The 27,839-nt window shown below is 44.6% G+C and overlaps 1 protein-coding gene across 6 annotated transcripts in view; it reads right to left on the minus strand.

The window, feature by feature from the left end:
- Positions 1 to 27,839, minus strand: part of HDAC4 (histone deacetylase 4) — a 2,586,716-nt gene that overhangs the window by 1,487,149 nt on the left and 1,071,728 nt on the right. For all 6 annotated transcript variants that reach the window (XM_069616020.1, XM_069616021.1, XM_069616018.1 and 3 more), the window contains one exon: positions 14,485 to 14,556. In XM_069616020.1, the coding sequence (XP_069472121.1) occupies positions 14,485 to 14,556 (72 nt within the window). Of the gene's footprint in view, positions 1 to 14,484; positions 14,557 to 27,839 lie in introns of those variants that run through there.

Below are 27,839 nucleotides of genomic sequence, written 5' to 3' on the forward strand. Positions count from 1 at the left end.
GGACATTGTACATAAAGTGGGGAAGTGACTAGTCACCACACTACAATACTACAGACTAAAAGCTGCATGCAAAAAGGCATGGCCGTCCTTCCCAGTAGTCCCCCCCCCCCCCCCCCCGACTCATGAGTTCCTAACAACGGTATTATCCCCGGAGGGATTTACTGGCTCGGTGTCCAGCCTATACAAGGCGGCCCAGGAACACACCCCCTCAGGGAATTTAATGAAAAGCAGATGAGAACGAAACCTGCACATCGACATAGAAGACGCCCAATGGTCCAGATACTGCTGATAAAAAAGGATATATCTATGAACTCAAACTTCAGGTTAATTCAGTTTAAAATCCTAAATCACTTACATATCACTCCCAAGCATGTCTCTAGGCATGACCCTTCTGTACCAAGAGCCTGCCCCAAACGCAGCACCAACAATGCAGACTCCATACATATGTACTGGGAATGCCCCGCAATAAAGGCATTCTGTGAAGAAATAGCTGTAAAAATAAGTGACATTACAGGACTGCAGATCCCGGCCCTCCCGCACATATATCTTCTGGGCGACATCGGAAAGGCATCTGTAAAGACCCGAAGACAGGTGGCAGTGGCAGGAGCCGTGGCGAAAAGAAACATATTACAATTATGGAAATCAAAGACTGCCCCCTCAGTGGAAACATGGCTATGAGACTTAATGTTTGTACAAGATACGGAAGAGCGATATGTAAGCAGTGTCATCCCCGGCAGCAGGCCAAAAGACATGTGGGCACCACTACGAACGTACCTCAGGGGCAACCAAGAAGGGGAATCGGAGGACTCCTCATGAACTGGTATAGCGAAAATACACAGATACAAAAGACAATATCCCCAAAATGAAAAGTTAAAAACCAATGGGGGAAATATATAACTGCAAATATGGCCTTAATGTGCATTATACGAAGTATGTAAAGATATGAGAGCAATCGGTCTGATTTGCATTATTCTCTCTGCTAATGTCTTGTTCTGAAATATACTGTACTCAACAGCAAAAAATAAAGGTTTAAAAAATAAATAAAAATACTAATAAAAAAACTATGCTAATGATGTGCTTGCCAAAAGAATCAGAGGTTGTTTGCCATTCATCAAACAATGAATGAACCAAAATTGCTTAAAGATTAATCCAGATAAAACAGAAATAAATCAACGAAAATCCTAATTCTGGCGGAGTGGCGGTGAGTGGCAGTCTTGCAGCTTACTCCCACCACCAAGTCTTTTCTCCAGTTCTACTGTTGGAGGTGTGTTTCCTGTTACACCTGACCCTACAAAGGCTCACTTACTCCATGGACGAGGAGTAGCGGCGAGTGGCAGTCTTGCAGTCATGCCAGGTAAGACGGCCAAGGCCGCCTCTTCTTCTTCGAAGCTACTCCTGGATCCAGAAGATACTACAGGACGCTGTATAAGAAGCTACTCGAAGTCGTCATCAATAAAAACCTCAACTACAATCTTTACACAAGACCTTAAACGATCTTCTCCTACTCCTACTCAAACTACCGATGACTTGGTTATCCACCCAATTTCGGGTCTTAATCAACCATTACACGACGGAAATGGAAACGGAGCCAGCGTTCTTTTCCCCCACAAAATAGGCAGTGAAAATCATCTACGCCTCTCCAACGATAAACTTCCTTTACTCCAAAGTGAAGCTGACTTACTTTGTGGAGGCATCATAGCCCAGGATGGCTGCCGTGACAGGACTCGCTCCTCCTCTACGCCTGCTGCGACTACTGAATCCCTGCACGCCGGCTTGGTCCTCACCAGAGCTCCGCGGCCCCTCGGAGGGGGGGCTGCATCGAGCACTCCGGTCGGGATGGCCGGCGCCCCATCTGAGTGTGCGGTGGCGACTTTAGCCGCGGCCGGCGCTCGGCGGTCCCCTGGAGGGGGGCCCGCTTTGAGTCCCACGCCATTGCCAACTGGTGCCTCCCCTGAGCCGGCCGTGATGGGTGCCGCAGCGAGGACGGTCTACAAATCAAAAACTGACAAATACCATACAAAACCTCAAATTCGATGGATATTAAAACTAGAGCAAATTCCGGGGAACCACGACATAGTGATACTAAACAGAAGAGCAGTCATTGACTTATTCAGTCATATTCCGCAACTATGCTCAGTGAAATCAGCCGACCTCCAGATAGTCGATCCAAGTCATCAGGGCTCTAAGGCGATCTCACATCTGTACATAGCGTCACTAACAAACATTCTCCTAATATCCGCTCTAGAGTAACTACTAATAATGGGTTACGATCTTACTGAATCTTCGAGGAAAATAAAACCATGCAATTACTGGGAACATAAAGAGATTCAAGAACATGCAAAAGTAACCAACCGACCTGGCACACTACGCCAAAAACATTGTTCTGTACCGAAGGAAACCACCACCACAACCACCTCGGAACCTAAAGAAAGCTCCAACAAAGCTTCCCAGAAAAAAGAATCAACATCGTCTTCAAAACGTTCGGACAACTTCCTAAAATCGGTGTATAAAAACCCAAAAGTCCCCGACTTACACGCCAGGACCAAATATCCAAAAGAAGACCTGAAAATTCAAAGGAAAGTCCAGAACGAACTTTGCTCTGAGGTACCCACACTCCCCCCCAAGTTCGTCACTGCACTCTATTTGGTCATGGCTGCCAAAAGCCCTAAAGATAAATCAACAAAAATAGCCACTCAAGAACAAGATCTACAGCAACACAAGTGACATTCAGAAATCCAACGACCAAGTCCGAATAAAAATGTGTTCATGGAACACACGAGGATTTCTCCACCTGACTGTGCCTGGTTCCATAAACCTGAACAACTATGATATTATCTGCTTACAAGAGACATGGCTTCTCCGACCTCCAATTCTCGACGGCTACGAGACCAATAAAGTGTTGGCCAAGAAAGGCCCTTCAGGTCGTCCAACAGCGGGCCTTCTCATTGCAATCCACAGTGGACGTGGCTTAAACGAAATACAAAAACTGAAGGAAAATCACTTCATGCTGATGGTGAAATTAAATTGGCTAACAAGGGATGGAAAAACTAACAAAACATCGACGAAGATAATAATAGTCGTCACAATCTATTGGAACCCAGCTACCATAGACTGCTCAAAATTCATCAATACGATCAAACAAGAACTCGACCAAGCCATCTATCAGCCGGACCACGTAGTGGTATGTAGAGACCTTAACATTAACTGCCAACTTCCAGCCATAGCTACGGCGACTAAACCAAAAAAACTACCAACAGATCAGAGGTCAACTAAATGGCAAAACCTGATGAAATCTAGATCATTTGACAACCTTGATCAAGTCTTTTTCGACCCAAACAGATTACCAACTTGGGAAAGAGGGAACTCAAACTCAACAATCGACCACATTTTTGCGTCACGCTCCCTATTACCGCTCATCATCTCATATAAGGTGGTCAAAACATTGGAAAGCGACCACAACCTCCTAGAAAGAACCTGGACTTCGAGCCCACCGATAAATCAAACAATGAGTGCAAATATTGAAGTAACTTCGCAGGGAACAAGACTCAGGATGACAGAAAAGGCCATAACCTCTATAACAGCTCTATACAAAGACTGTAGTAACCAACTACCCAGGACGGATGTGGACTATACCCCACTATTGACCACCTTTAGAGTCTCACAGAGGAAAAAAAAGTCAACAATGGCAGACCAAAAACATATTTACGACAAATTGATCGCTGAAAAAAAGAGACATCTGAGAAAAACAAAAAGGCGGGCACGTAAACTAGACTTTCAGCAGTCTTCTGTCATCATCAAAGTAGCCGAAAAAAAACTTACAAATCATGGCTGAGGGGCCATCGACTTAAGCTTTACCAACAAGACGCTGAAGACATCCTCAAGGCTATTTCTGGCAACCATGCCAGAGACATTTGGTCCCTGCTCCATTCGACAACACCAGGTGCTCGTCCGTGCCAACTAAACGGAATTGGTCAATCGGCTTGGGAAGTTTACTTCGAAACTCTCTTCCAGAGCCCCACAACCATCGAACCAATGACGGGTAACAGCAAAATTACTTGGATCCGTTTGGACAACACTGAAGATATTCAAGACTTGATTAAAAAATTGAAACCATCACGTGCCCCAGGCCCTGATGCAATCACCAACTTCGACCTGAAATCACACCCTGAAGCCTGGTCATCTCTCCTGAGCTAAATCTTTAGACGCTGCTCCTCCACCAAGTCCATCCCTCCATCGTGGACATGTGCAAATGTAGTGCCCATCTATAAAAAAGGAAACAGGTCAGATCCAGCCAGCTACCGCCCCATTGCACTTCTTGACCCCATAGGCAAACTGTTCGGGTCTCTTCTCCTAAAACACTTTACCTCTTGGGCCAACAAAGCCCCTTGCCATGACGAACTGCAAACTGGCTTCAAAAAGAACTTGGGCACAAACGCTAACATCTTAATCCTGAGCTCGCTCAAAAGTAAAATTTTGGAAGGCCGACCCCGTTTATTCATCACTTTTGTCGACCTCACACAGGCGTTTGATAAAGTCGATCGCGCAAGATTGTGGCAGAAACTTATCCAATGGAAATGTCCACCTGACATACTTCATCCAATCAAAGCTCTCTACTCTAATACGTCTATGCGGGTCCGCCTAAATCAACAAGGGGCCTTATCGGAGGAAATAACAATGGCCAGAGGTGTTAAACAGGGTTGTCCCTTGGCTCCGGCCTTGTTTTGGTCCTACTTATGCAACTTCCAGGAATCCGAAAAATCAGTACAAACTTTCCCTCCAAAACTTGGAGGTGATCTGATTGGTCGCCTTCTCTACGCAGACGACCTAATTCTATTGGACAACACCCCTATAGGCCTACAACGCCAACTCACTAACCTGCAACAATATATGACGGTAAACAACTTGGAAATCAACGAATCGAAAACAAAAATGATGGTCATTGAAAAGTCTGTGAAAAAGAAAGATAAAACTCTCATTAAATTGGGCACGACCGCAATCGAGAGAGTTACTAACTTTAAGTACCTTGGCGTTATATTCGAGAGCACGCCCAAAGAAAAAGCGATGCAATTGGCCCTGTATGCAAAAACTACTAAATTGCCTACCCAAGGAAAAGCGACTGACACCAAATTCGGCAGGTTCTCAATCATTCCTGTGCGAGACTTCTACAAAAAGAGGGTAATACCATCTTTGACCTATGGTGCAGACGCAATGCCGAATCTTCCTCCAGAACTGTGGCCAAAACTTGAAGCAATTTTTTGGAGATTAATCTTTGGCCTCCCAAAATCAACACTGATAACATTAATCAGACGTGAACTCACCCTCTCATCTTTAAAAACAACTATAGACTGTAACAGCATTTTGCTATACCGAAAATGTATACAGAAAGACTCCCCTTATGCTTACCACCTGATAAGTGAGGAAATTCGGCTTGGAACCTGCCAAATGCTGTCAAGATGGGAAACTAAGAATCTGACCATCTTAAACTCAGCAGCATGCGACACAGAAGAGCTTATAACTAACCCAGTTAGAGTCACCAAAAAGATCAGAGACCTGGATTGGATCAACACCAATGAGACCGCAGCCAAATATAAACTCACCAGCCACCTCCCTCCCTTCTTTAAGAAACTGGATTCAGTTCAACCTTACTTAAAACTTTTTCCGAATAGGTCGGCACGCAATTACTTCTTAAAAACCCATCTGAACCTTCTAGAAACCAACGAAGTTTTAGCTATCAGACAATTATCTTCATCCAACTGCTGCCGAATCTGTAAATCTCCCACTGTAAAGGAAACCATTCGCCACCTCCTACTGAACTGTCCTGCAATGCAAGACAGTCTTACTTACCTGAAAGACATTTTCTCAGATTTTACTCTTAAAGACGAGGAAATTTGCTGGAACAAACTGCTAGGTGGTGATAAACAGACATGGCTTTTAGCCACAATAAACATCATGCAACACATCTTCAACGTGATCCTCCCTTTGCAGACCCAAACTATTGTTCCACTTGCATCTTCAAACTAATCTGCGCTACCTTTCGACTTCCAAGCACGCCGGACTGTTTGACTGTCGACGTGCTTCTGTTACTTCAGTGTTTTGTTAAAAAATCTGTAGAGATTATAAACAAAAAAAAAAATTTTTTAAATTTAAAATTTTTACAAAAATCTACAAAAATCCTAATTCTTAGAACCCCTCTTTCTGGCCGTACTTTTTCAGGCAATGTCCTGAACACAAGCCAGGAGTCAAAAACCTAGGAACTCTAGTAGACTAACACTAAACAGCCAAGTAGCCTCTGCCACTAAATCATGGCTTTTCTTGATCCAGAAAATAAAGCATATCATTAATTCCCCTGCTCTCCTTCCCTCCCCAGGTGCTTTTAAAGAAACTCCCTGGTTTCATCCAGGCTAGATTTCGACAACAGCATGTACCAGGAAATCCTATCTGATCATGAGGTCTTCAGAGAGTTCAAAATACAGCAGAAAGAATTCTAACAAAAACTTTAAAAAATAAGACCATATCACTCCAGCTCTATGCTCTTTGCATTCGCTCCCCATCCGAAATCATATTTAAGAGACTGTGTCTAGTGTTAAAAAGCCTCCATCATTCTGATTCAATCCCTCCTGCACCCACAATCAGACTGCACAATCCTTCCTGTTGCCCAAGATCTAACGTGGACAGGAAGCTGACCAATCCCAGGTATCAGAAGGAAAAGGTGAACAGAATACAGGCTTGATCTACTCTAAAAGCCTGCCTTCCATGCTACTGGCTGGTGCTGCATTGCACAGGCTAGTATGTTCCTACCTTTCCCCTGAACTCAATGCCCCCTCTTCTCTGCGCTCACTTCTGCTTTCATGGGTGTTGCTGCATTTCAGACCCCCTCAACCCCCAACACCTTAGTCTAGCCACTTTCTGCATGCCGGCCCCCTTCTATGTCAACACCGCGGAAATAGAAGAGAGGCTGTCCTCGGAGCACCGGTTTCCATTTTAGATGCCCGAGTTGAGACCCTTCTTTTTTACATTTGGTCTGGAACTGCCCTGTGATGCACACTTTCTGGGGAAAGGTGATCTAGGTTATTGCAGAGATTATGAGCAGGACGACGTTGGAGAACCCACAACCTGTATACTTGGATTAATGGATTAATCAGTTGATGGAAAGTGGAGGAAACCTTGGCTCGATTTACAAATCTTGCTCTAATTCAAGATGACCAGAAAATACCTAGAGCGTGTAAAACAAACAGAGGCTCCAATATATGAGATGTGGGTGAGGTATTTAATAACCTGGTGCCAGGCCAAACTGGCAGCACAGATGTTTAGAGAGCTAAATCAGGAAGATGTTACCACACTGAAGTGGGGTACTTATTGACAGCATTTTAATTTCTTCCAGAAACTGACCCGCCCAAAACAATAAATAAATCAAAGGAAATTCCGCTGTAGAAAAGAAGATGGCTTGCATTGTATATATTGTTAATTAATGTAGGGATCATTATACAGCCTATAGGAGAACTAGAGGATAATGCAGCGGGTGGGGAACAAAGTAGGTTTACCCTTAATTTAATCATGGATGATTTGCCTTGTATAAAGTTAACATGATTTAGTCAACGTAGTTGTATGTTATGGTTCCTATATTTCTCTACTGATGACATTTGATGGGCAGTGCAGCCACTTGTGGGTCGGGGTACTTCGGATTTACTTCATGTTCTCTTCTGTATGTATGCAGACAATCCTGGGAAAGTTTGGAATACTGCACACATAAAAACAATTTGGTATAACTGGACAGACACTATGGCATTGTGGAATGGAATACTGGTCTAATCATTAACTTTTGACAAAGCAACAGTTGGAGTGCAATATTGGGATGTGTACTGTTGTATTAAGAGTTCATATATAATTAAAGGGATTCTTTTTAAAAATGGAAGCAGACAGTTTGTTGCAAATCCCAGCTACTTATGTGAGCACTCCAAAAGAGGATGTGCATATATGCATCTTAGTATATGGAGCAAAGACATGATATACATTTGAATGACATGGAGTCTGCATAATTCACTGCTGGGCAAAGCTCAGACCAGTCTCAGGTGTGCTCTTCCTCTGTTAAATAAATAATCTTCTTAATATGCTGTGATGTACAAAGAAATGCAATGTTTAAACACTAGTCCCGTATGACTGAAGCAAGTATCAGTCATTGAGTAGAAGTGTACACAATTCTCAGCTCTACATCCAGCAGTTCCCTTTCTCGTTCAGGAAAGGGGGTGGGGGCTTATTTTGAACTAATTGATGCACTCTGCGGTGACTGGTCTGTCGTTATCTGTGACAAGGTCCAAACTTGACACAGAATACATTGCTGCCTCAATCCTTAACAAAACTATTAATCGTTCACGGGATTTAAAAGTATTAATAACCCACATGATTACTGGGAAATTCCCGGGGCAGCATCATCCTGATATCTCATCCCAGCCTTGAGTTGTTTCCGATCATTCACCCTAAATGTTTCAGGACCAACAAGCTACTGGCATGCTCCTCTTGGGAGAAAGGGTACCTTTCTAGCCCAGGCACTTAACAGTCCTGAAACTGTCGCTCTGGCCCTGGCAGGCAAGGATGGAGACTACTAATATAAGGATGGAATTGCTGCGTAAGTGGCTGACCCAATTCATCAACCCAAAACACAGGAGCAGGTGAGCCAGTAAGGGTGTTTCATCTCTATACTGAACGCGACTCGCCTAACCAGTTTTCCACTTTGACCACAGAGGCAGTAGAGTGCACTTTCCCTGAGTCATGCATTCCATTTCCTCTACATATGTGGTGTATACTTCAGAACTGTGGCCAACCCTTTTAGTCTGCACTGAATAACAACGCGAATTGTGCTAATGCATCCATGCACCAGTTTATCACCATGTGCTCAGTATTCGATTTTTCTATGGGAATTGCACCTGTGGGGTTCCTGCTTAGTCTTCAGCTTTATCCCTACTGTATGTTAAAAACGCTTTATGGCAGAGACATCGGGACTGGAGTTTAAATAGTTTTGTAGCGATTTTAGTATAGTTTTCTTTTTTATAAATCTTTATTGTTTTGGTTAAATACATTTCAACCTTTTCAATTTACACAACACACATCGTTTTAAACTTATACTTACACCTAAAAAGAAAAACACATTTCATTTATATTTTCTTAAAAATGGTATTTAAAATTTTAAAACTTTTATCATAAAACCCATAGTTCATCTACATTATTGCGTTATTTCAATAGATCTTTAATGTCGAGACAGCTCTTGGACTCTAGCCCTCTAGCCTTTGACTATTCTTGGTGCCTTCAGGCTCTAGCCTGTACAACTTCATTGATAACACGGTAGGTGTTACGTCCATCTTGACATCGGTAGAGATGTACCATAGGTTTGGGTGTATAATAATTTTTCCCTTCGTTGTCTCGACTTTTTTGGTGTTATTCCGGTTGTTATCCTTGAGATTGTTTCACATTTTTTATTGTGGTATACAAATGCCCTCGTTTTGATGTACTCTGGCTTTTCTGGCCTTAGTCCTCTGTCTGGATTGCTTGCTTCTGCCTCTACGCTCTGCCTAGTTTGATTGTTAATGCATCATACATCTTGTTATAATCTGACACGCGTTCTACACTGAACCACGTGGCCAGTCACGTGATTTATTTCCATCGGCCCTCTCTTCAGCCCCGGGCCTTTGTTTTGGCCTCGTTGCGCGATTTTCTGCAAGGTGTGAGTGGGGGGGGGGTCCCTTGGTGTGCTCGATGCGCTCGGGGCGTGGTGTAGGTGACGATGGGCCTGCTGTGTGTTTTTGGGGGCGAGGTTGTGTTCGTTCGGCTCGTTTTCACTGCGCGGCGCGTGGCTCTGTATTGGACGCGCCTTCCCGTGTAAGGGGTCATGTGCAATAGAGACGTTTTAGACGTCCGATTTGATACGCCCATTGGCGTATTTAACCTCGGATACACGCCAACACAGGAAGTTCGCTTGCCGACTTCCTGGTGTGGTGTTGACGGCGTTTGCCTCTGAGGTAAGTAACTTTCAGCAGGTAGCCAGATGGAATCCCTCACGATTTTGGCTTCTTTTCACCTTTCTATTCTAGATTAGGTTAAATATCTATGGTGGAGGTATTTATGTTTACGAATTAGACTTGCGTATATGTTGAGACCTTTCAGTACCGTTATTTAGGTTACACAATAGACATATAGATCTTGCTGTGCATGGACTTGTGTAAGTTCAGTATTTTACGAACTTTCAGATTATGCTTTCTGCCTTTACCTCATACAGTGCAGTGATGTATTCTATGTACGTTATATTTCGGGGCATAACAGATGATTTATCAGCTTTTTGTACCTTCTATTGCTCCATAGACTCGGTCTATCCTTGAATGATACTTGGAGGTTCACCCTTCTGGGGAACCCACTGAAATCCCGAACTGTCTATGAACTTGAGGTCGTACCAAAGATAAAGGAATCACCTATTGATGGTACTTGATTGATAGATCTGGACTTGATCAATGGTGAGCATAATTCCAAATTAGGATGTTGCCCTTATCCCTTTTCCCCGGGTGCAGGATCTTCTTTTTTATCATTACTATTGTATCACTTTTCGGCTTTTCCATCTCTTATTTTTCAATTAATCTTTGACACATGGGTGGTCCCATTGTTGGGTTTTCCTTTACATTTTTATATGTCTACTTTATTTAGAATGGAATTTATTTATTTCTTTACTTTTGGTTTTCCTCTTTGGCTGCTTGCATCTCACTCGAGTCTTTTTTACCAGAGAAATGTTATGACCACATTGTGGCTTTTTTTATTTTTATCCATTACAGATCTAATTTATTTGAGATTTGTTTCGGTGTGGCCGGATCGCTACTTCCTGGACTCTTTTGCCAGGCTCCTGGGCCCACCCCAAAAGGGTCTGAGATTATGGTAATTAGATTTTCTCTAATTAGATTTTCTCCCATACTAGTCACTTTGCACGTTCCAACCCAATGTTGGGGGATTGGTCCTTCTTTGGGATCCTCAGATCACTTGTTTTTATGTACGGATATTATGTATAAACTATTGTGCTGTTTACATATATGGTTGTTCTGATGTTATATCTTTTTATTATTATTTTCTGTTTGGAGAAAATACATTTTAGTGTCTCTCTGTAATTTGTAACATTTGTGTAGGTAAATCCAAGACACAGATGAATTTTCAAGAAAGTTTATACGGGAATGCTACGTCCTGATGAAGATGGACATCATCTGTAATTCAGCTAGATGTGTTTTCCATCGAAACTACCGGTTCTAAGGCGCCATGCTCACTATACTATCTATTTGTGGTTTATTTCGCATGTCACCTCAGTAGTTGACGTATAGCATCCCATGTTAGATTTTTTTAGAGTCTGGGTTTATTATTATTGCTTTTGTGAAGATTCTTCAGTTTCTCGTTTTATGAAATATTTGAACTGCTACATTTGGAAACAACAATTTTTTTTTTCTCTGTCACTTTCAGGATTCAATCCATCTTTGAATTCATTTCTAAACCATCCGGACTTTGTTCGGTTGACCTGGATTTTCCCTACCTGAGGGATTCCCTTCTCTCGAGTGGGTTTAATCCACAGACATTGACTTAGACCTATTTGGGGACGATGGTGATCATTCCCCAGCTTGTGATCTGGCAGCAAGCTCTTAGCAGTCCTATTGGGAAATTAGTATTTTCTTCACATTATGCACGTTATTCGTGCGTATAGTTGTATGTTCTATATTTACATTTACTCTTATTCATGTATGAGCTCTGACTTATTTAATAATCATTTTAATGTTTCTAATTAAATAAAGGAAAACACATTTTTCATAAATGTTTTTGGGAATTATGTGCAGTGATCTGAGGAGTTTATAGAGGGACCGCTCCCGACTGCTGGTGGGATTGTGCTTCTTTCAGTAGACTTATTTACATATCCGCTGGCTTGATTTTTGTGCTTTGTCATCTACATTATTATACATTTTAAAACAAGTGAATCTCAATGATTTAAGCTCAATCCAATTCCAATTTCAAGAGAAAAACGCACAGTTGCTATATTTAAAGATATTTGTTGGGCATTAAAGATTTGTTCCCACATTTCTTCTGGTGACAACACTGAAATCTTTAAAATATTTTTTGAAAAATATCTTTCCTTAGCGGGGACAATGCTGGACAAACCACAAACGGATGTTCCAAATTTTCAACAGAAGGATCATAACAGAATCTACGCTGGCAGGACATCGACATTTTTTGCTCTTAATGCGATGATCCCTTTGGTAGCACATAAATCAAACCGAATACGTATTATGACACTCCAATCAATTAGAGTCTGGGAATTTCAACAGGTATTTCGGGAGCTGTTTTCGTGTTTTTGTCCTAAATTTACTGACTTTCATAATATATCATCTTTGGCAGATGTCCCACAACCTACTCCATTCAAACTGATGGAGTTTATCTTTGGCACTCTTCGATATCTGCTTTCTCCATTATTCTCAAGCAATAGTGGAACCAGGTTTTTACAAAGTTATCAAGATTGATTGAGATAGCATCAGCATTTAGAGGTATTAGTGTTCATTTATGTTCATGATGCATCCGGAATTTCCTATATAGTGATAATTTTTGCCAATCAACTACTGTTTGAAGCGAAGGCAATCCTAATTCAAATCGTATTACCTGGATTGGTACACTTTTGGGAAGCCCCAATAACCTTTTCCAATACATACCTTCTAGGTAGTCCCATTTGGGTTGATTACCCGGCAGTTTCGACAATGCATGGCAGGCGATCACTGGGACAACTTTTTGTAAATAGAAGATTTTAATTGGTTTCCCAAATTGGCTCTGTATTATTTTAGTCTGTGATGTTAAACTGCCCATTTTAGCCTTTATTTCTCTTTTATATGGGATCTCGCCATTACTCTCGCTAATATTAAGACCCAAGTAGCAAAATTCTTTAACCACTTCAAAGGGCTCCCCAGCCAAGCGCAATTTGAATTTCGGCGATTGTAGCTTATTACTTGGTGCTAGAACTAGGATATTTGATTTAGCAATACTTATTATCAGAGAGTTCTTTCTGGCATATTCTTGAAGTGCATCTAGTAAACGGTAGGTGTTTGATCTAACGGGATACTTTAAAGAAATAAAATGCATATGTGTGTGCACCTTGGGTTAATTCATATTTATTCTGTACTATGAACGTGAAACCCTATATACAGTAAACTAGTCCCGACAATTCTGAGGTGAATGACCCTAGCTTTTGCACCCTGTAACCAAACTTGAACTCGGGAGACTACCAACATAGCTTGAAGTGGGCTTTTGCCAGTTGTGCTTTGAACTCGCTATGCAGTGCCTATTAGTTCCCAGAACCAGGGAACATCTGAAAACATACCAGGGCCATTTACAGCTCCCGTCTCGGGATAAGGCATTACAAAACGAACTTCAGTGACTTCCCATGGTCCCTTCTCAAAATTTCCTATCACATACTATGAGATTGGTAGCCAAAGGAATAAGTACAAAGGAAATAATTTCTTATTATATTAAGCACCATTTAATACAGAAAGAAAAGTGAAATAACCAATTTTGCATAAAACAAAGATTTTATGTGGCTTTAAACCAAAAGACAAACTCCTAAAACAACCAAACATTCTTTATGCCTTTGCTACTCCGTCAGGAGAGGATGACTAAAGAAATGAGTGCTCAATTTCAGCAAAAGGGATGGATGTACATTAGCGACACCAAAACACAGATGCATGCACACAGACAAGCCTACAGTGAGATAGTAGATACACCATTCTGATGGCACTTCGCAGGGCTTTCACTTACAAGAGAGTTCGGGAAATCTTGCCTACTAGACACCCATGCTGAACCGATATTTTAGAGCTGCGCCTAGTAAGGCTCGTGGAGGCCCATTTCAAAATGTTGTTTAGGGGGGGCCTTGCCTGCAGCTGTGAAAACATTCAGAGACATCTGTGTGGCGCATAGATTACGATGGAGATAGAAGGAATGCAGGGAGGGGTTCGTAGCCAGCAGAGCTCTTAAACACTAAATGTTTACTGAACAGATATGAATTGCTATTTGATAGGAGGGTGCACATTTAATGTCCTACATTCATTAAGTATTTGGATTTGAGATAGACTACCAATATCGGGCCAGCTGCTCAAAGACTCCCGTGAGGCTTGATGCCCATTCAACTGAAAAGATGGAAAGGCCCTGGTGCCCCGCATGGAAGTGGGCGCGTAAGCACAGCTATATGAGAAGATCTCAATAATGATAAAACAATGGGAGACCGAGAAGCACCGGCACAGCCGCTCGTCGGTCTTAGATACGGAATAACGGGCGGTAGCTACGTATGCTGGTACGGTTGCGTTCCAAGTTCTGGTTTAAGGGTTGAATCCCCCTGGTTAAACGCGCCAAAAATATCTTGCGGTTCATCACACACAAAGCGTCTCCACACGGCGGAACATTTGTTGAAATCATCGTTCGTTCAGTGTTGCTTACCGGCGCTGGGCATGTGGGTCCCTCGAGTTGTGTTCAGCAGCTCTACTGGTTGATCTCGCACAGAAAGTCCATCTACGGATAAGAAAAAAAAAGGGAAAAAAAATCAAACAGAGCAGTCCAGTGCGAACACCGACGAAAATATATTGCCAGTCGTACACTGTCAATGGTACACGGGAGACAAGCATTGGAAGATGGGAACGGCAGCTGTCTCGGCGAAAAAGTCATAAGAAACGCATACAAATATCCTCCATCACGGGGCGGGGGAGCCTTTTAAACAAGACGGTGTTTATGGAAAAAGCTCCGCACTGATAAAGACGCAGCACTCAGCACCCAAATAATATTTGACAATACGAAATGAGTGGCGAGGCTCCAATTCGTACATAGGACAACAACAACAGTGAACAAATTGAGAAGTATGGGGAAAGGAAAAGCTTACTACATGTCATACATTTTATAACAATATGGTGTTGCGGCTGCGAGAACAGCCCCTGGAGGATGGTGCTAAAAATAGCCGTGGCGCGTGTGCGGGGAGACTGCGATGGGCAGAGTACTGAGGCAGATTAGGATGCAGAAGCACGAATCGGAAGAGCTCGCAGGTCTGAGGACACCGGGGAGTCGGGGATGGAGTGAAACGGAGCTCTCTGTCCTGGGGAGGACAGGACAGATCTCCGACCCTGGCATATGCAGGACAGAGAGCTCACCGAACTGGGGGCGGCCACCTCGTGGGGAGAGTCTGGCGAACAAACAACTCAACTGAGCTTTGTAAATGACAAAGGTGCGATATACAAATCCACTTCACATGACATCACTCTCGAGACGAGGCGGTAGGGGGAGTGGAAGAACAGAGTTCAAGGGGGCGGGCGGGGGTTAGGAAGATCCGTGCTCATGTGGGGTAGGAAGAACCGTGTTCTGGAGGGGGGGGGAGGGTGGGGGGGGGGGGGTGGCTGTTGAAGTCTGAGGAACAGACTTCAAAGGGTCGGCCCTAGGCGGCATAAGGTATGCGGGCCCCCTTCTTTGCAGAAACGGTGACAAGTGATCTTCACAGAATCAGTCTTTAATATACAAAATATCATAGGAAGTTCCATTAAAACACGTCGACATGAGTAAGGCAGGAGACAAATACAATGTGACGTCCAGCATATGATTTTTCACTGTTAACATAACCTAAGTGGCAGGAGTGAGGATTTATTTTCTAGTAGCAGACAAAATGATAAGGTAGCCTCATCAATTTAACCCCTGAGCCTTTAGGCCAAAACTGTTGAACATGTTATGTTATGTTCCTTTGCATTTATATACCGCCTTATGTACCACTGGTATGATCGCAAGGCGGTGGTAGGTTGAACGCCCTCGGGAACCGAATTTCAGGTCAGTAGAGAGAGAGAGTCAAAAGGTGCGTGTGAGCACCGGATGTGTGTGCAGCCAGTGTGGCATTCATGCGATAGCTGCTTATTAGCAGTAGGTGTGGTAGTTGGGAGATCAAGAGTATGTGTTCGTTCTGGCAGGTTGTTATCCAGACCGATTTTGGCTGCATTAGGCCTGAGGAGAATGCCTAGGCTGGAGGGTGTGTAACCAGCTTTGTTTAGTTAGGATGATGGGGAGTATGAGGCAAGTGATGGTATGGGAACAGCTATACTGAATGGTGTTTTGGGCCTCATTACGAGTCTGGCGGCAACCAGCCGGTTTTTCCGGTTCAGTTACCACCGGATTCGTATTACCATTCCGCCTGCGTGACTCCCGGAATTACCAGGGCATTACGACCCTGGTGTCCCGGGAATTCCGGAGGCGGAATTCGGTAAATCCCCATTCCCATTGAGTCCCATAGGACTCAATGGGGAAGTGGATACACTGGCACCATCTCGTGATGGTACTGGTGTTTCCACGTCCGCCTGCAGGCGGGCGGTGTTAAACCCGCGAGGTCAAACCTGGCGGGAACATCACCTCCTGCCTGCAGGACTCAGGATCGGGCAGTCAGGAATTAACAGTGGTGGCGGGGTTTACTGCCACTGTTATTTCCGGACCGCCCGACCCGTAATGAGGCCCATAGTATCGCTGTGTTCTAGTTGAGTGGTGGTGTAAAGAAGAGAGTAAGCGTGGAGATGAGGTAAACCACCATATCACGGTGCTTGAGATCGAACACACTCCAATAGTTCCATGCACTCCAACCGTTCCATGCACTCCAAACCGTTCCATGCATTCCAACCATTTTCTGCACTATTGTATAATGTTGCAACGGCAACTGAGCAGGTTAGGTGACTGTTGCTGAGATGTTAGGTTTAGATCTTCCTGTAAATCATATGGCTTTTTCCCATTGCTGCTGCAAAATGTACTGTAACATGTGGTGTTTCCGACCATGGGATGGGTACGGCTCCATCGCATCACTAGGTGTGGCACAGTAAGTGTACATATCTTAAAGTGATATACACAAGTTTGATTCAGTTGACCTTTTTACCCTTATAATAAAGTGCACCAGGCAAAACAGAATTGGCATTTAAAAAACATAATTCAACACCCAGCACACAGAATGGGACGGAACAAGACGGAGCACCGCTCCGGCACAAAATGTCTTACAGGAGCACTGCTCCATCCCCCAGACTCAGGGGCTAGCACATGACTGTCCAAGATCCTGCCTCTCAAAGAGCAGACTGCTTTCACAAGAGTCTTCTGAAAGCAGCCTGCTTGTCGAAGCGCAGGTTGCTCACGCATGCCACAGAAATCGACCAACCAGTGCTGTATAGCACTTATTACATCCACAAGTAATGTGCTCTTAAACAAGCTTTCAGTAGACGCACACTGGGCAGTGCTTAGAGAAACTGCCAAAGCCTCTTCTTGCTGATAGATTGTATCCATCAGCAGGGATTATTGGATACCGAGGTTTGAGCCTCATTACTCCATCTTCTCAGGTTGAGTGTAGCCGTGGGTTGGATTCCTTGATGGTCTGTGTGGACTTGTCACAGTAAGGCCGGTTTCACAGGGTCTTCACCGTGATGGGCCAGGGGTAGCGCTCGAAAGGGTTTGCAGTGGTGGTAGTGAGTTTTCTCATCAGAGTGTTCTGATTCTGATTCAGTACTTGGCAGAAGTTCTTGCTTAGTTTCGCTAGATGTTCGTCCAACATCTTCATGTTCAGTTCTTTGTGAAGGTCACTATCCTTGTGAAGAGTGGAGCTCCAGACGATATCTACAGGGCCTTGTTCTAGACTATCTGAAGACTCTTCCGGTGTCACTTATGGCAGGCCATCCATGCTGGGGAGGCATAGGCCAGGGTAGGTCTGATGATCGCCTTTTAGATGTTGATCTTTGACCGGAGGAGCATGCACTTGGTCTTCAGGATTGGTCACAGCGTTGCCATCTTTTCTGTTGCCTTCTGCAGAGTATTCTCGATATAGCTTCTCCAGTTGAGTTTGCTGTCCAGGGTCACGCCGAGATTGCGGCTACTGCTCTCCCACTTGATGGTCTCCCCGTTGAGGATGATGTGTGGGTGCTCCTTGATCTTCTATCCGAGGATCAGCATGGCAGTTGTCTTGCTGGTGTTGAGTTCTATTAGCAAATCGGTGTACCACATCAAGATGGTATCGGTATCCAATGAAGCTTGCAGGTTCTTCGCCACTTCCTTTTTCGCTGAATGACTGGGAGATGGCTGCATCATCGTCCACATACAGTGCCAGGTCGGGCAAGTGGAGATCTTCAGGATGTTGTTGGTGAAGATGTTGAACTGGAAGGGTCAGAGGTTCGATCCCTGTGGCACGCCTGCTCGGGTGGGATGTGATGAGGACATCCCAGACTGCATGGCGACATTGAAGGCTCGGTCTCAAAGGTAGGTTGCAATCGTCTTCACCAGGTAGTTCGGAAATCCCAGCCCGCTCATCTTGTGCATTCAGTGTTGCAGCTGTCCAAACTGATATATATGCCCTGCAATTTACAGCCATCTCTTTATTAGGGTGAATAATGTGACTAATCAAAACAGAAGAGTCCATTATTCACTTACAAGGGTTTTTTACCGAATCACTACAAGACATGTTTAACATTTAAATTGTAGACATTATGATGTTCCCATAATGCTCTTTGCTTTTATGCAAATTGACAGGATTGGGCTCTATGAAGCGATTCTGTGTTGCGCAACATGGTCAGGGGCCACACCCCTTAGCCCCACCCCTCCTTCCCACAGCCAAGCCCCTCCGAAGAGGTGACAGCTCCCCCGGTAAATGTTTTCCATTTCTAGCACTGTCAACACTGGAAAAATAACCTGAGAGGAGAGATTTTCCAATAACTACAGTGGCAAAGTGTAAAAGGTGAACATCTTTGAATCCCAACAATCTATAGTGAAATATTCCTAGGAAAACAAAACCCCAGTAAGAGACATGTGTTTTGATGACATTTTTATGTGGCCTTGTGGGTAAGCGTCTGCACTTGGAATATGACAAACTCAGTGAAATCATTGTAGCCAAATACTTGAGCAAGTTTGCTGGACTCAAAAACACCCAAGCGGGGTAGCGTCCACCCTCTGAAAAAAAAGGTGTGCCTACCCACATGTATGCTCTACGTATGTCCAAAATACAACATATGGCCACAAAGAGGGAAAATAACCTCTTCAGGATTGCAACCTCTTACCACCACATCCAGGGCCTATATAAATGACTTACTTGCCCGCTCATCGTTTCCCCTCATAGTTACCGCCATGTTTATCTTTGAACAGTACTCGGTTTTTATAAATAGGACTTAAAAAGTACACAGACCATAGTAATATTCACACAAATATATAAATCCTTATAGAAACATGTTAGCCAAAAATTGTTCAGTTGCAACATTCTTCCCCACCAGAATGCAATTCAGCAGAAGGCAAAAAATAGCCTTTCAGTTTTGAAAATGTACTTTCAAGACTTATACTATTTTGAGAAAAGGTTACCTGTTTGTATATCATTGTTTCACAAATACAGGCTTTATATATGGTGTGATGAAAACGTTACAATCTACCAAACAAAGTATTTTTGGAGTCTTAAATATGAACATCTGAAAATAATGTAGTTTAAAACTGATTTGTGTGATATATTTTAAGTGGCTTCGAGGAGGGTGTAGATTTAGACAGCTAACCCGTGCATTGTGTGTGTTTTTAGAATAAACCCTTTGAATTTCTTAACACGGAAACATGTTGCCCAAAACAATGGTCTCTTAAATGAGCCATAACGTGTACCTCGCTCCTGGCTTTAAAATCTAGGCTAGAACAAAAAAAAAGTGATAATCTGTAATTATGGGGCCTGCAGCGTCTGATGGGGCGCTGGGAGGGGGTATTTGTCTTTAGAGCATCACAAGGGCTTGGGAGGCGACACCATGCCTTCAACTCGGACAAACAGAAAAGAGCGAATCCTGTAAGGAAATAGCACTGCCCCTCTTGAAAAAAAAAAAGTGACCTCAGGATAGTTGAGGCAGGCACTGGTGCCTGCGGGAGGGGGGGGGCAGGGGGGTAGGGGGCGCCTCTGACAGCCGGACCCTGTGCCACGACACAGACTGCCAATGCCTCGGGCCAGCTCTGCGTTCACGGGGGTAAAGAACTGAATAGAAAATGCACCAAAACGAGCTCAACAGGCTGGGTGGGGACAACCAAGTTCAAAGGTCCAGGGGCGGGGATAGCCAAGTTCAAAGGGCCAGGAGAGGTGGTGAGGGAGTTCAAGAGGCCAGTGGGTGGTGATGGGGACAGTTCAAGAGAAAGGGCCAGGGGGTGGGGAGCGGGGAGAGAACAGAGGTCAAAGGGGCGGGAGGGTGTTGAGGGAACAGGGTGGAGGGGCAGGTGGGCGTAACCAAACTCAATGTGGCTTTATGGGCGATAACCAAGTTCAAAGGGCCAGGCGGAGGGAATAACCAAGTTCAAAGGGCTGAAGGGGGGAGGAGTCCGGGTTACTTGAGGGAGAGGGGGCGTATGACTGTTGGCTAAGCTAATGAAAGGGTTGGCTAAGCCAATGAAAGGGTTTGACCACTCTCACAGTGAAACATAAGTAAGACATGCTAATTCTGGAGACTTTAAAAACAGTCCGAACACAGAACAGGGGATTCTGAAACTAGGAAGAGCTGCAGAGAAGAGGAATCCCTATCCCCCATTAGGTGAGTGCTGAACCTGGATATCATTTGGAGGATTCGCCATTGTTAAAGAGGAACTGGAATCAACTTAACACAAGGTAGTCTAAACTCCATGGAAGGGGCCAAGAGGGGCTTGCTGACAGACTCCTCTGGGAACTTGTGAGGTTCTATGATGGCTCAATGCTATGAACGACTAATTCAGGGTGAGCAGGACAATTCCCCCTACATAATTAGATAAATCCCCCTGATAAAGGCCTGTGGTGCAAGGGAATTGGGACAGTGATTGTCACTAGGGGGCACCCTTTCCAAATCCTAATATTTTAGCTGAAATGCAACAGTGCTTTCCAATAAATTGCAAGCTTAGTGACACTTGAGTATAGAAAACATGCCATCTCTGCACATAGTTTGAGGGGATGACAAAATATTTATGGAGAGAGAACAGGAAATGTGGTTTACTACAGGGGATTTGCATCCTGATTTCATCGTACTCAAGGTTGAGGGAAATTACATGTCCAAAAGTGCATTCTCAGTCATGAGCGCATTGTAAAATAGAGTACGCTTAACTGCACTGACAGTGTAACATACACAAGTGATATTTAAAAAGTACCAGAAGTGCTACCACAGATATAGTCAACATTAGACCATACTTCAAAGAGCGCCCGTACCTTGGCCCTGCGCCCTCGCCTACCAATGAGGCAAATAATTTGGGTTCATCTCCGATTCCACTCTCTCCTTCTCGTCTCACATCTCAGACATCTCCAAAAAATCCAATTACCAAATGCACCTCCTCAGACATATTCTACTTTTTATCAATTTCCCCCCACAAGCTCATCATCTCGAGAGCCCAAGTTCCCTCTAGGCTGGACTATTGCAACAGCCTATTTCTCAATCTTCCTTCTTCTACTCTCTGTCCTCTACAACTCATCCAGAACAGAAACGCAAGACTTCTCCTTGGCCTCAAGTGACGGGACTGCATCTCTCCGGCACTGAAACCCCCCCCCTCCCTGGCTCCCCGTGGCTGCAATGATCAAGTTCAGGATCCTCTGCATAAACCCTCTGGAACAGCCTCCCTGCCTCTCTCTGTCTTGAGACGGAAAACCTTAAATTCCGGAAACTCCTCGAGACATTCCTTTTCTCTTCCTCCTCCTCTCTCCCTCTCTGTTGCAAACCTCCTTTCCTTTCTCTCCCCCACTCCCCTAACTCTGTTCAGTATTTGCTGACTGGTTCACCTCCAGAGCCTAACCCAGTGGTCTTCAAACTTTTTTGGCCGGGGCCCCCCGAGCAAAATTTGGGCAGGTCGGGACCTCCCGAAATGCCAAATGGACAATATATATTGCGCGCCGTCACCTGCTCACATCACAGTCGCTGGGCTCCCTCATCCCACTCCTACCCAGTCCCTGGTCTCTCCCCACCCCATCACACACTCTGGGCTCTCCCCACTCTGCTCCCACCACTATCCCATGGTTCCCGCCCATTGTGCTCCCACCATAGTCCCTGGGTTTCCCCCCATCCCGTTCCCAACACAGTCTGAGGGCCAGTGGCAGCTGGTGATTTTTTTTAAGTGGAGGGCCATTACTATTTCCCCCAAAAATGCCATAGCGACTGAGCATAGTGAGGGAGCCCGAACCAATAAAGAGGGTTTTGGGGGGCGGGGAGGGGGGGTTTCCCCCTGTGAATTTTTTTTAAATAATGGGTTAAAATGTTGCATTGTAGAGCATACTTTTAACAAAAAAATGGGTAAATAGCCAAACAGTTTGCAATTGGTGCTGGGGGGTCCAGGGGGCAGGCATGACATTTTTTACTGGACATCTATGATAGATGTCCAGTAAAAAGATACCATCCCTGTCCCTAACACAATCAACATGATTATGTGTGTATGCAAGGCGCTGCACATTCATACAGCAATCACTATCATTCACACGAGCATCCATCACCATACACTCACTCATAACATAAGCATACACGCATCCATACACATGTTTAAATAAAAACAATGAACATAAACGTACCTTCTGCATTGGCCTGCGTGTGGGTGCTGAAACGCCCTGCTCCAGGCTGCTCTGTCCGTATGTGCGAGGAGGCGCAGGCGCTCCCCCTCGGATATACAGACATGCAGTGCCCCAGCCAGCATTTCCAATGAGCTATGCAATGCTGGCGAAGCAAAACGCCCCAGCACTTGTATGGCTCAGTGAGCATGTGCGGCTTGGGAACTAAACTGGACTGTCAAAGGGAAACAGTGTTTCCCTTTGACAGTTCAGTCAGCCCAGGAGCACTCCATCAGATGGAAAAAGCAGCTGAGGGAGTGCTCACTGTTTCACTGGGCTGGCTCTTTAGCTCCTCCATAATGGGTAAGGGGCCACTGGGTGGGCGCCCCCTCGACATTATGGATGTGCCGCCAGGCTCGGACTGGCCTATAGGGCAATGCCTGTACCAAAAATGTAAAATGCCACTGTGGACCAATTTGATGAGTTACTTAACTATGCAGTTAGTAATTTTGACCATTGTTGCTGAATATATCACAATTTACTTACATTTTAACACAAAGCACCCCTTGGGTACTATTGAACAGTGGGCCTCATTACAACCCTGGCGGTAGCTGTGCCGGTAAAACCAACACGGCTGCCGCTGGAGTTGCATCTGGGTCGGCACCCGCGAATGGGCAATTACCGGGTCATGCCGAGTTAGGCAGACCTGATAATTGCCCTTTCGCGGGTGCCGGTAGATCCCCATTCCCATTTGAGCCCCATAAGGGTCAATGGGAATGGCTCGCATGCACCGGCACCGTTAATAACGATGCCGGTGCATCCGACGAGCAGTGCTCGCGGGTGCCGCACGGCCTGCCAGGTCAGACCTGGCGGGCTGTCAGGCACCCACCCACGAGCACAACTCTTACTCTGGCGGTACGGTAGCAACGGTGCCGTAGCTTACCGGCACCGTTGTTACCGTACCACCATAGTTGTAATGAGGCCCAGTCTGTGACTAAAGGAATGAATATCCATTTACAACTGCGGGCCACTTTTTAATTGTTGCCTGAGACAGCTTCATGCTTCAGCCAGACCATGTGAGCCACCCCAGCCCATTTATTCCAATCGAAAAAAAAACAAACGATTACAATGTATTTTTTTTTAGTTTTATGCTGAGCTCTCGGGGCCCCCCAGGGATGCACCAGCAGACCCCTGGGGGGTTGCGCCCCACAGTTTGAATACCGCTGGCCTAACCGGTTACAGGCTTCCCCGTCAGTCTTTTGCACATGCCTCCGGGCCGTTGCACTTTTTTCAGCAATACTGCACTTTCAGCTTACGCTACATGAGCGGGGCAACCTCTCTGCACTTAACCCAGGGCCCTGCTGGACCGGACTAGTTTTTTGTCCCCTCTCCAATCCCCCGCACCTCCGTATGTACGTATGCATTACCTAACTGTTTTAGGACCAGTTCATTGTCTGTCCATGCCACCCCCACCCACGACCACCACCATTTCCCATCTCCCCCTCTGGAGCTTAGTCGCAACTATAACACTTCACACACTTACACTAGGAGAAATGTCGTCAGGCCTAGTATTCTAGTTTTCTTTCTCTGTTTTGATTATTCAGAATCTTCAAGGCCTAAGAATGATTTCTGTATTCCCTTCCCGCCTTGAAGCGCTTTGAAGCACTTAACCTGTGTATAAGCACTGCATAAATGAACTATAAATAAATTAAATAAATACTATGGCCTGATGAGGATCAGTTTGATGATATGTATTCTGGGAAGGCCATAGTTTTTAAAACTGAATTCGAAATTGAGAGCAAGTTCCGTGGAATCCTTTCAATTTCCAGAAAAACTGAATGTAAATCCTAGGCAACCCTCAATCTGAAATTGCACACGGGAACTCATTTGCGAAGTGGAAGGGGAGGAGGCTAATATTTGTCCAATACAATCTAAAGCATTCTTCCAGGTTGGGTCGGGGAAATAAAATTGTGAACATTAATTTAAGTAAGCATTGTGTAAGTTGCACACATGTTAGAAACTCACAGCACCACATGTATCTGAGGAAATGTACGACATCCAACAGTTAACTGATTTTATAATTTGCTGGTGCCATTGGGGAAAGCATTTTTTTTGCATCAGTTGCAAATGCAATTTCAAATGTAATTTGAAAATGTTTTTCAAAGTCAGGGATTTTGGAAAATTAATCGACAAGCGGCAAAAGTGCTATTAGAACGTCTAGTGCTATACAGAACTAGATGGATTTGATCATGAACATTAGTGTTTGCGTGCAAGAAATAGTGAGGTTCATGCAGGCAGGTAATTTTCGTTTTTGTGTACAAGCTGCTTGTGAATGTTTAACATTGTCGTGACTTCCCCTGTGTAATGCTGGAGACCACCTTTCTCTTGATTTTAGCTTTAGTTTTTATTAAACAAATTCGAGTTTCGAGAACACTGCCCATTTCTGGCTCAGAACTGTGGGGCGTGGCTGTATAACTTGGGGGGCATTAGACCAGTGGGTGTGCCAGATGTAGGAATCCTATATGAACTAAAATGGATCTTGCAAGCAAATCGCACTGTCGCTGCTTGCGGGATAAAGTAGCTTGAGGCTCTCTCATCAGCATTTAAATAAGAGGGGTAAATCCCAAAGAGGAGTGAGGTGGTAAGAATCTCAGTGATCAGAGATTTAGCCGCAAAGAGAATCAAAAGAACTGCAAATGGGATTGAGGGATTGCAGATTTAACACACTTATTTAATTTACTTAAGAACAGGCGAATATTTATTTCAATATTTATTCTAAAAAGAATGGAGAGCATTTATTTAGTTTAGGTAAACTGGGCCTATAAATAATTTAATAAAAATCTATTTCCGTGTTACATTTTAAGACGACCACCCTCCTAACTACTAAGTGATTTTGGTCCTTCCAAGTGTCCAAGGTTTTTTGAACAAATGGATTGGTTGTCCGTAAAACACAGACTTCCACATGGAAATTCAAAGAAATGGTACACCATCTACAAAGGCAGTAAAAGTCTGAGCTTTTTTAAAAAAATTTTAATGTAATAAAATGGATGTGGCTAATTCTGACTAAGAGATCAGCTCTGCCAATCAGACTCCTATTCATACACCTACCGAAAGCCATAATGTACCCAAGTTTGCCTGCTAGGGACAAAGCAGCCGTTTTGCAGTGGACACAGGGCAGGCAAAGGTCAAATATACATTGCTGAATGCAGTCCTGCTGGAGCCCAAAGTTCCAGCAAATGAAATGTCGTAACTAAAGTTATTCATTTCCCAAAGTAATAACTGTTTCCTGGGCGCACGTTAAAATTTAAAGATAAGCCATTTCTCGTTTGACACAGTGGCTCCTCAGCTTACATATTTATACAGTCACAAACCCATGATGTAAATCGTCAGCCTCGTGGACAGTGACCCTTGAAAGGCAAGGCGGGGTGTGTGCTCAGTGGTCTGGGCGGAGTTTCACCCAGGCACCATCTGGATGTTGGCCAGGAAGCCCCCTGAAGTAATGTGGTTATCAGGACAGACACCACGGCGGAGCCGGCAGGTACGTTTATTCCAAGTGTCTTGCATAGGTCAGAGACACTGGCACATCCCAACCAGCCAGCTTCAGGTCTCAACGGACACCCTTAGAACACTCATAGCCACTCACACCGAGCGTTCCACTCTGACATCAGTACATTCCACACTGTCCATGACATCACAGCCATAACACAAGACACCTCTCCCTACGTACAACCTCAACAAAGGCAACCCTCACAAATCCAATGTGTGGCCAGCAGGCAGATAAACAAGGAACGGAACCACTGATCCAGATGGATACACGTACACGGGCCAATACTCCAATGGACACCTGTGGAACGGAATCCAACCGCACAACCCACAGAGAGTAACACTAGGCAGAAATCCCTACGCAAAACTCTAAGCCACAACACAGCACCCCCTGATACACTACACCACATCACAATCCACTCCGTTCCCACCAAAACAAAATAAGGAAAAAACACCCACCTACATGGAACAAGGGCCTAAACCTTCCCATCGAAACAATCCTGGACTGACAACCACCATCGAAGACTAAAAGTAAAAACAAGCACAGTCCCCCTTGTCCCAAGCTATCCCTCGAGACCTCAGGCCTGCCACACCCAAGAGTACCACCACCCATAACGAGCAACTAAACTAACCAGCATGCCCTTCAATGCACTACCTTCTGCCCCGAGCTGGCCTTCAGAGCCTCAGACCTGCCACGTCCGAGCACAACCTGCTCAACCGTGAGCAACAACAAGCACAAACTATTAATCAGTCCAAACTTTGAAACTCATCCCAGAACAGAGAAACAACCCCAAACAACTCCCTAACACCAACCACAGCGGCTACCACACACACTTCCCTAGCACTTCACCACAGGAAAAATAACTGGTACCACCACAGAACTTGCATGGAAAGAAACACAAAACACACCATTAACCCCACGACTATACCCAAGAATCTCACCAACCACGTAACCCACTGGGCATTCCATAACCAAACTTACCATAACACCCAGAAAAGAACTACACTTCCAATACACCATAACGTGACATCCAGTCACCAGCTACAACTGATGTGACACCCAGTCACCAGCTACAACCGACGTGACACCCACTAGCTACCACCACTGTAATCCACGGTTTTAACCCCACTGCGGTCAACAGTAATACTGTGCACCTAACAAACCCCAACTGTAACCACAAATCGCCCAGACTTTAGCCAAAATTGCAACACACCACAAAACCTGGCCGGTATTCTGCGGCGGACCAGACCAAATAAATGTGGTTATAACACAGTACCACACCTACCCGACTGTACCCAACAGCCACCACAATACAGACCCACCCGGCAATCTGTAGGCACCCCAACTGTAATCAACAGTTATGAATAAAGCACCACTGCCTCAGCCTAACCTTTTCCAACCTGTCTGTAAACGCAGCCACGCCAAAATAAGGAAACCGCCCGGCATTCCGTCAAACAAACACTGTAACCAACAGTGTTAAGGATACACACCAACTAAAACACACACACACACTAAACTCCCCCGACTGTAACCCACAGCCACTAGACCTAGTTTAAAGACCAGACCAAAACAGACAAACACATAACACACACATTTGAGTACTGCAAAACAGAAACCCCCTGTTTGCTGGTCAACCATGCAAGAACATCTGAACCACACACCCACATGTCCAAATGTCCCTCGCAAGTGCACCGTGTACACCAAACCCAACACACACAAGTCCAAATACCCACCTGGAAAGAAAAACAAGTTACAGCACAT

The sequence above is a fragment of the Ambystoma mexicanum genome, chromosome 9 (assembly GCF_040938575.1).
Source record: "Ambystoma mexicanum isolate Mex_15411 chromosome 9, UKY_AmexF1_1, whole genome shotgun sequence".
NCBI classification, from domain to species: Eukaryota; Metazoa; Chordata; class Amphibia; order Caudata; family Ambystomatidae; genus Ambystoma; species Ambystoma mexicanum.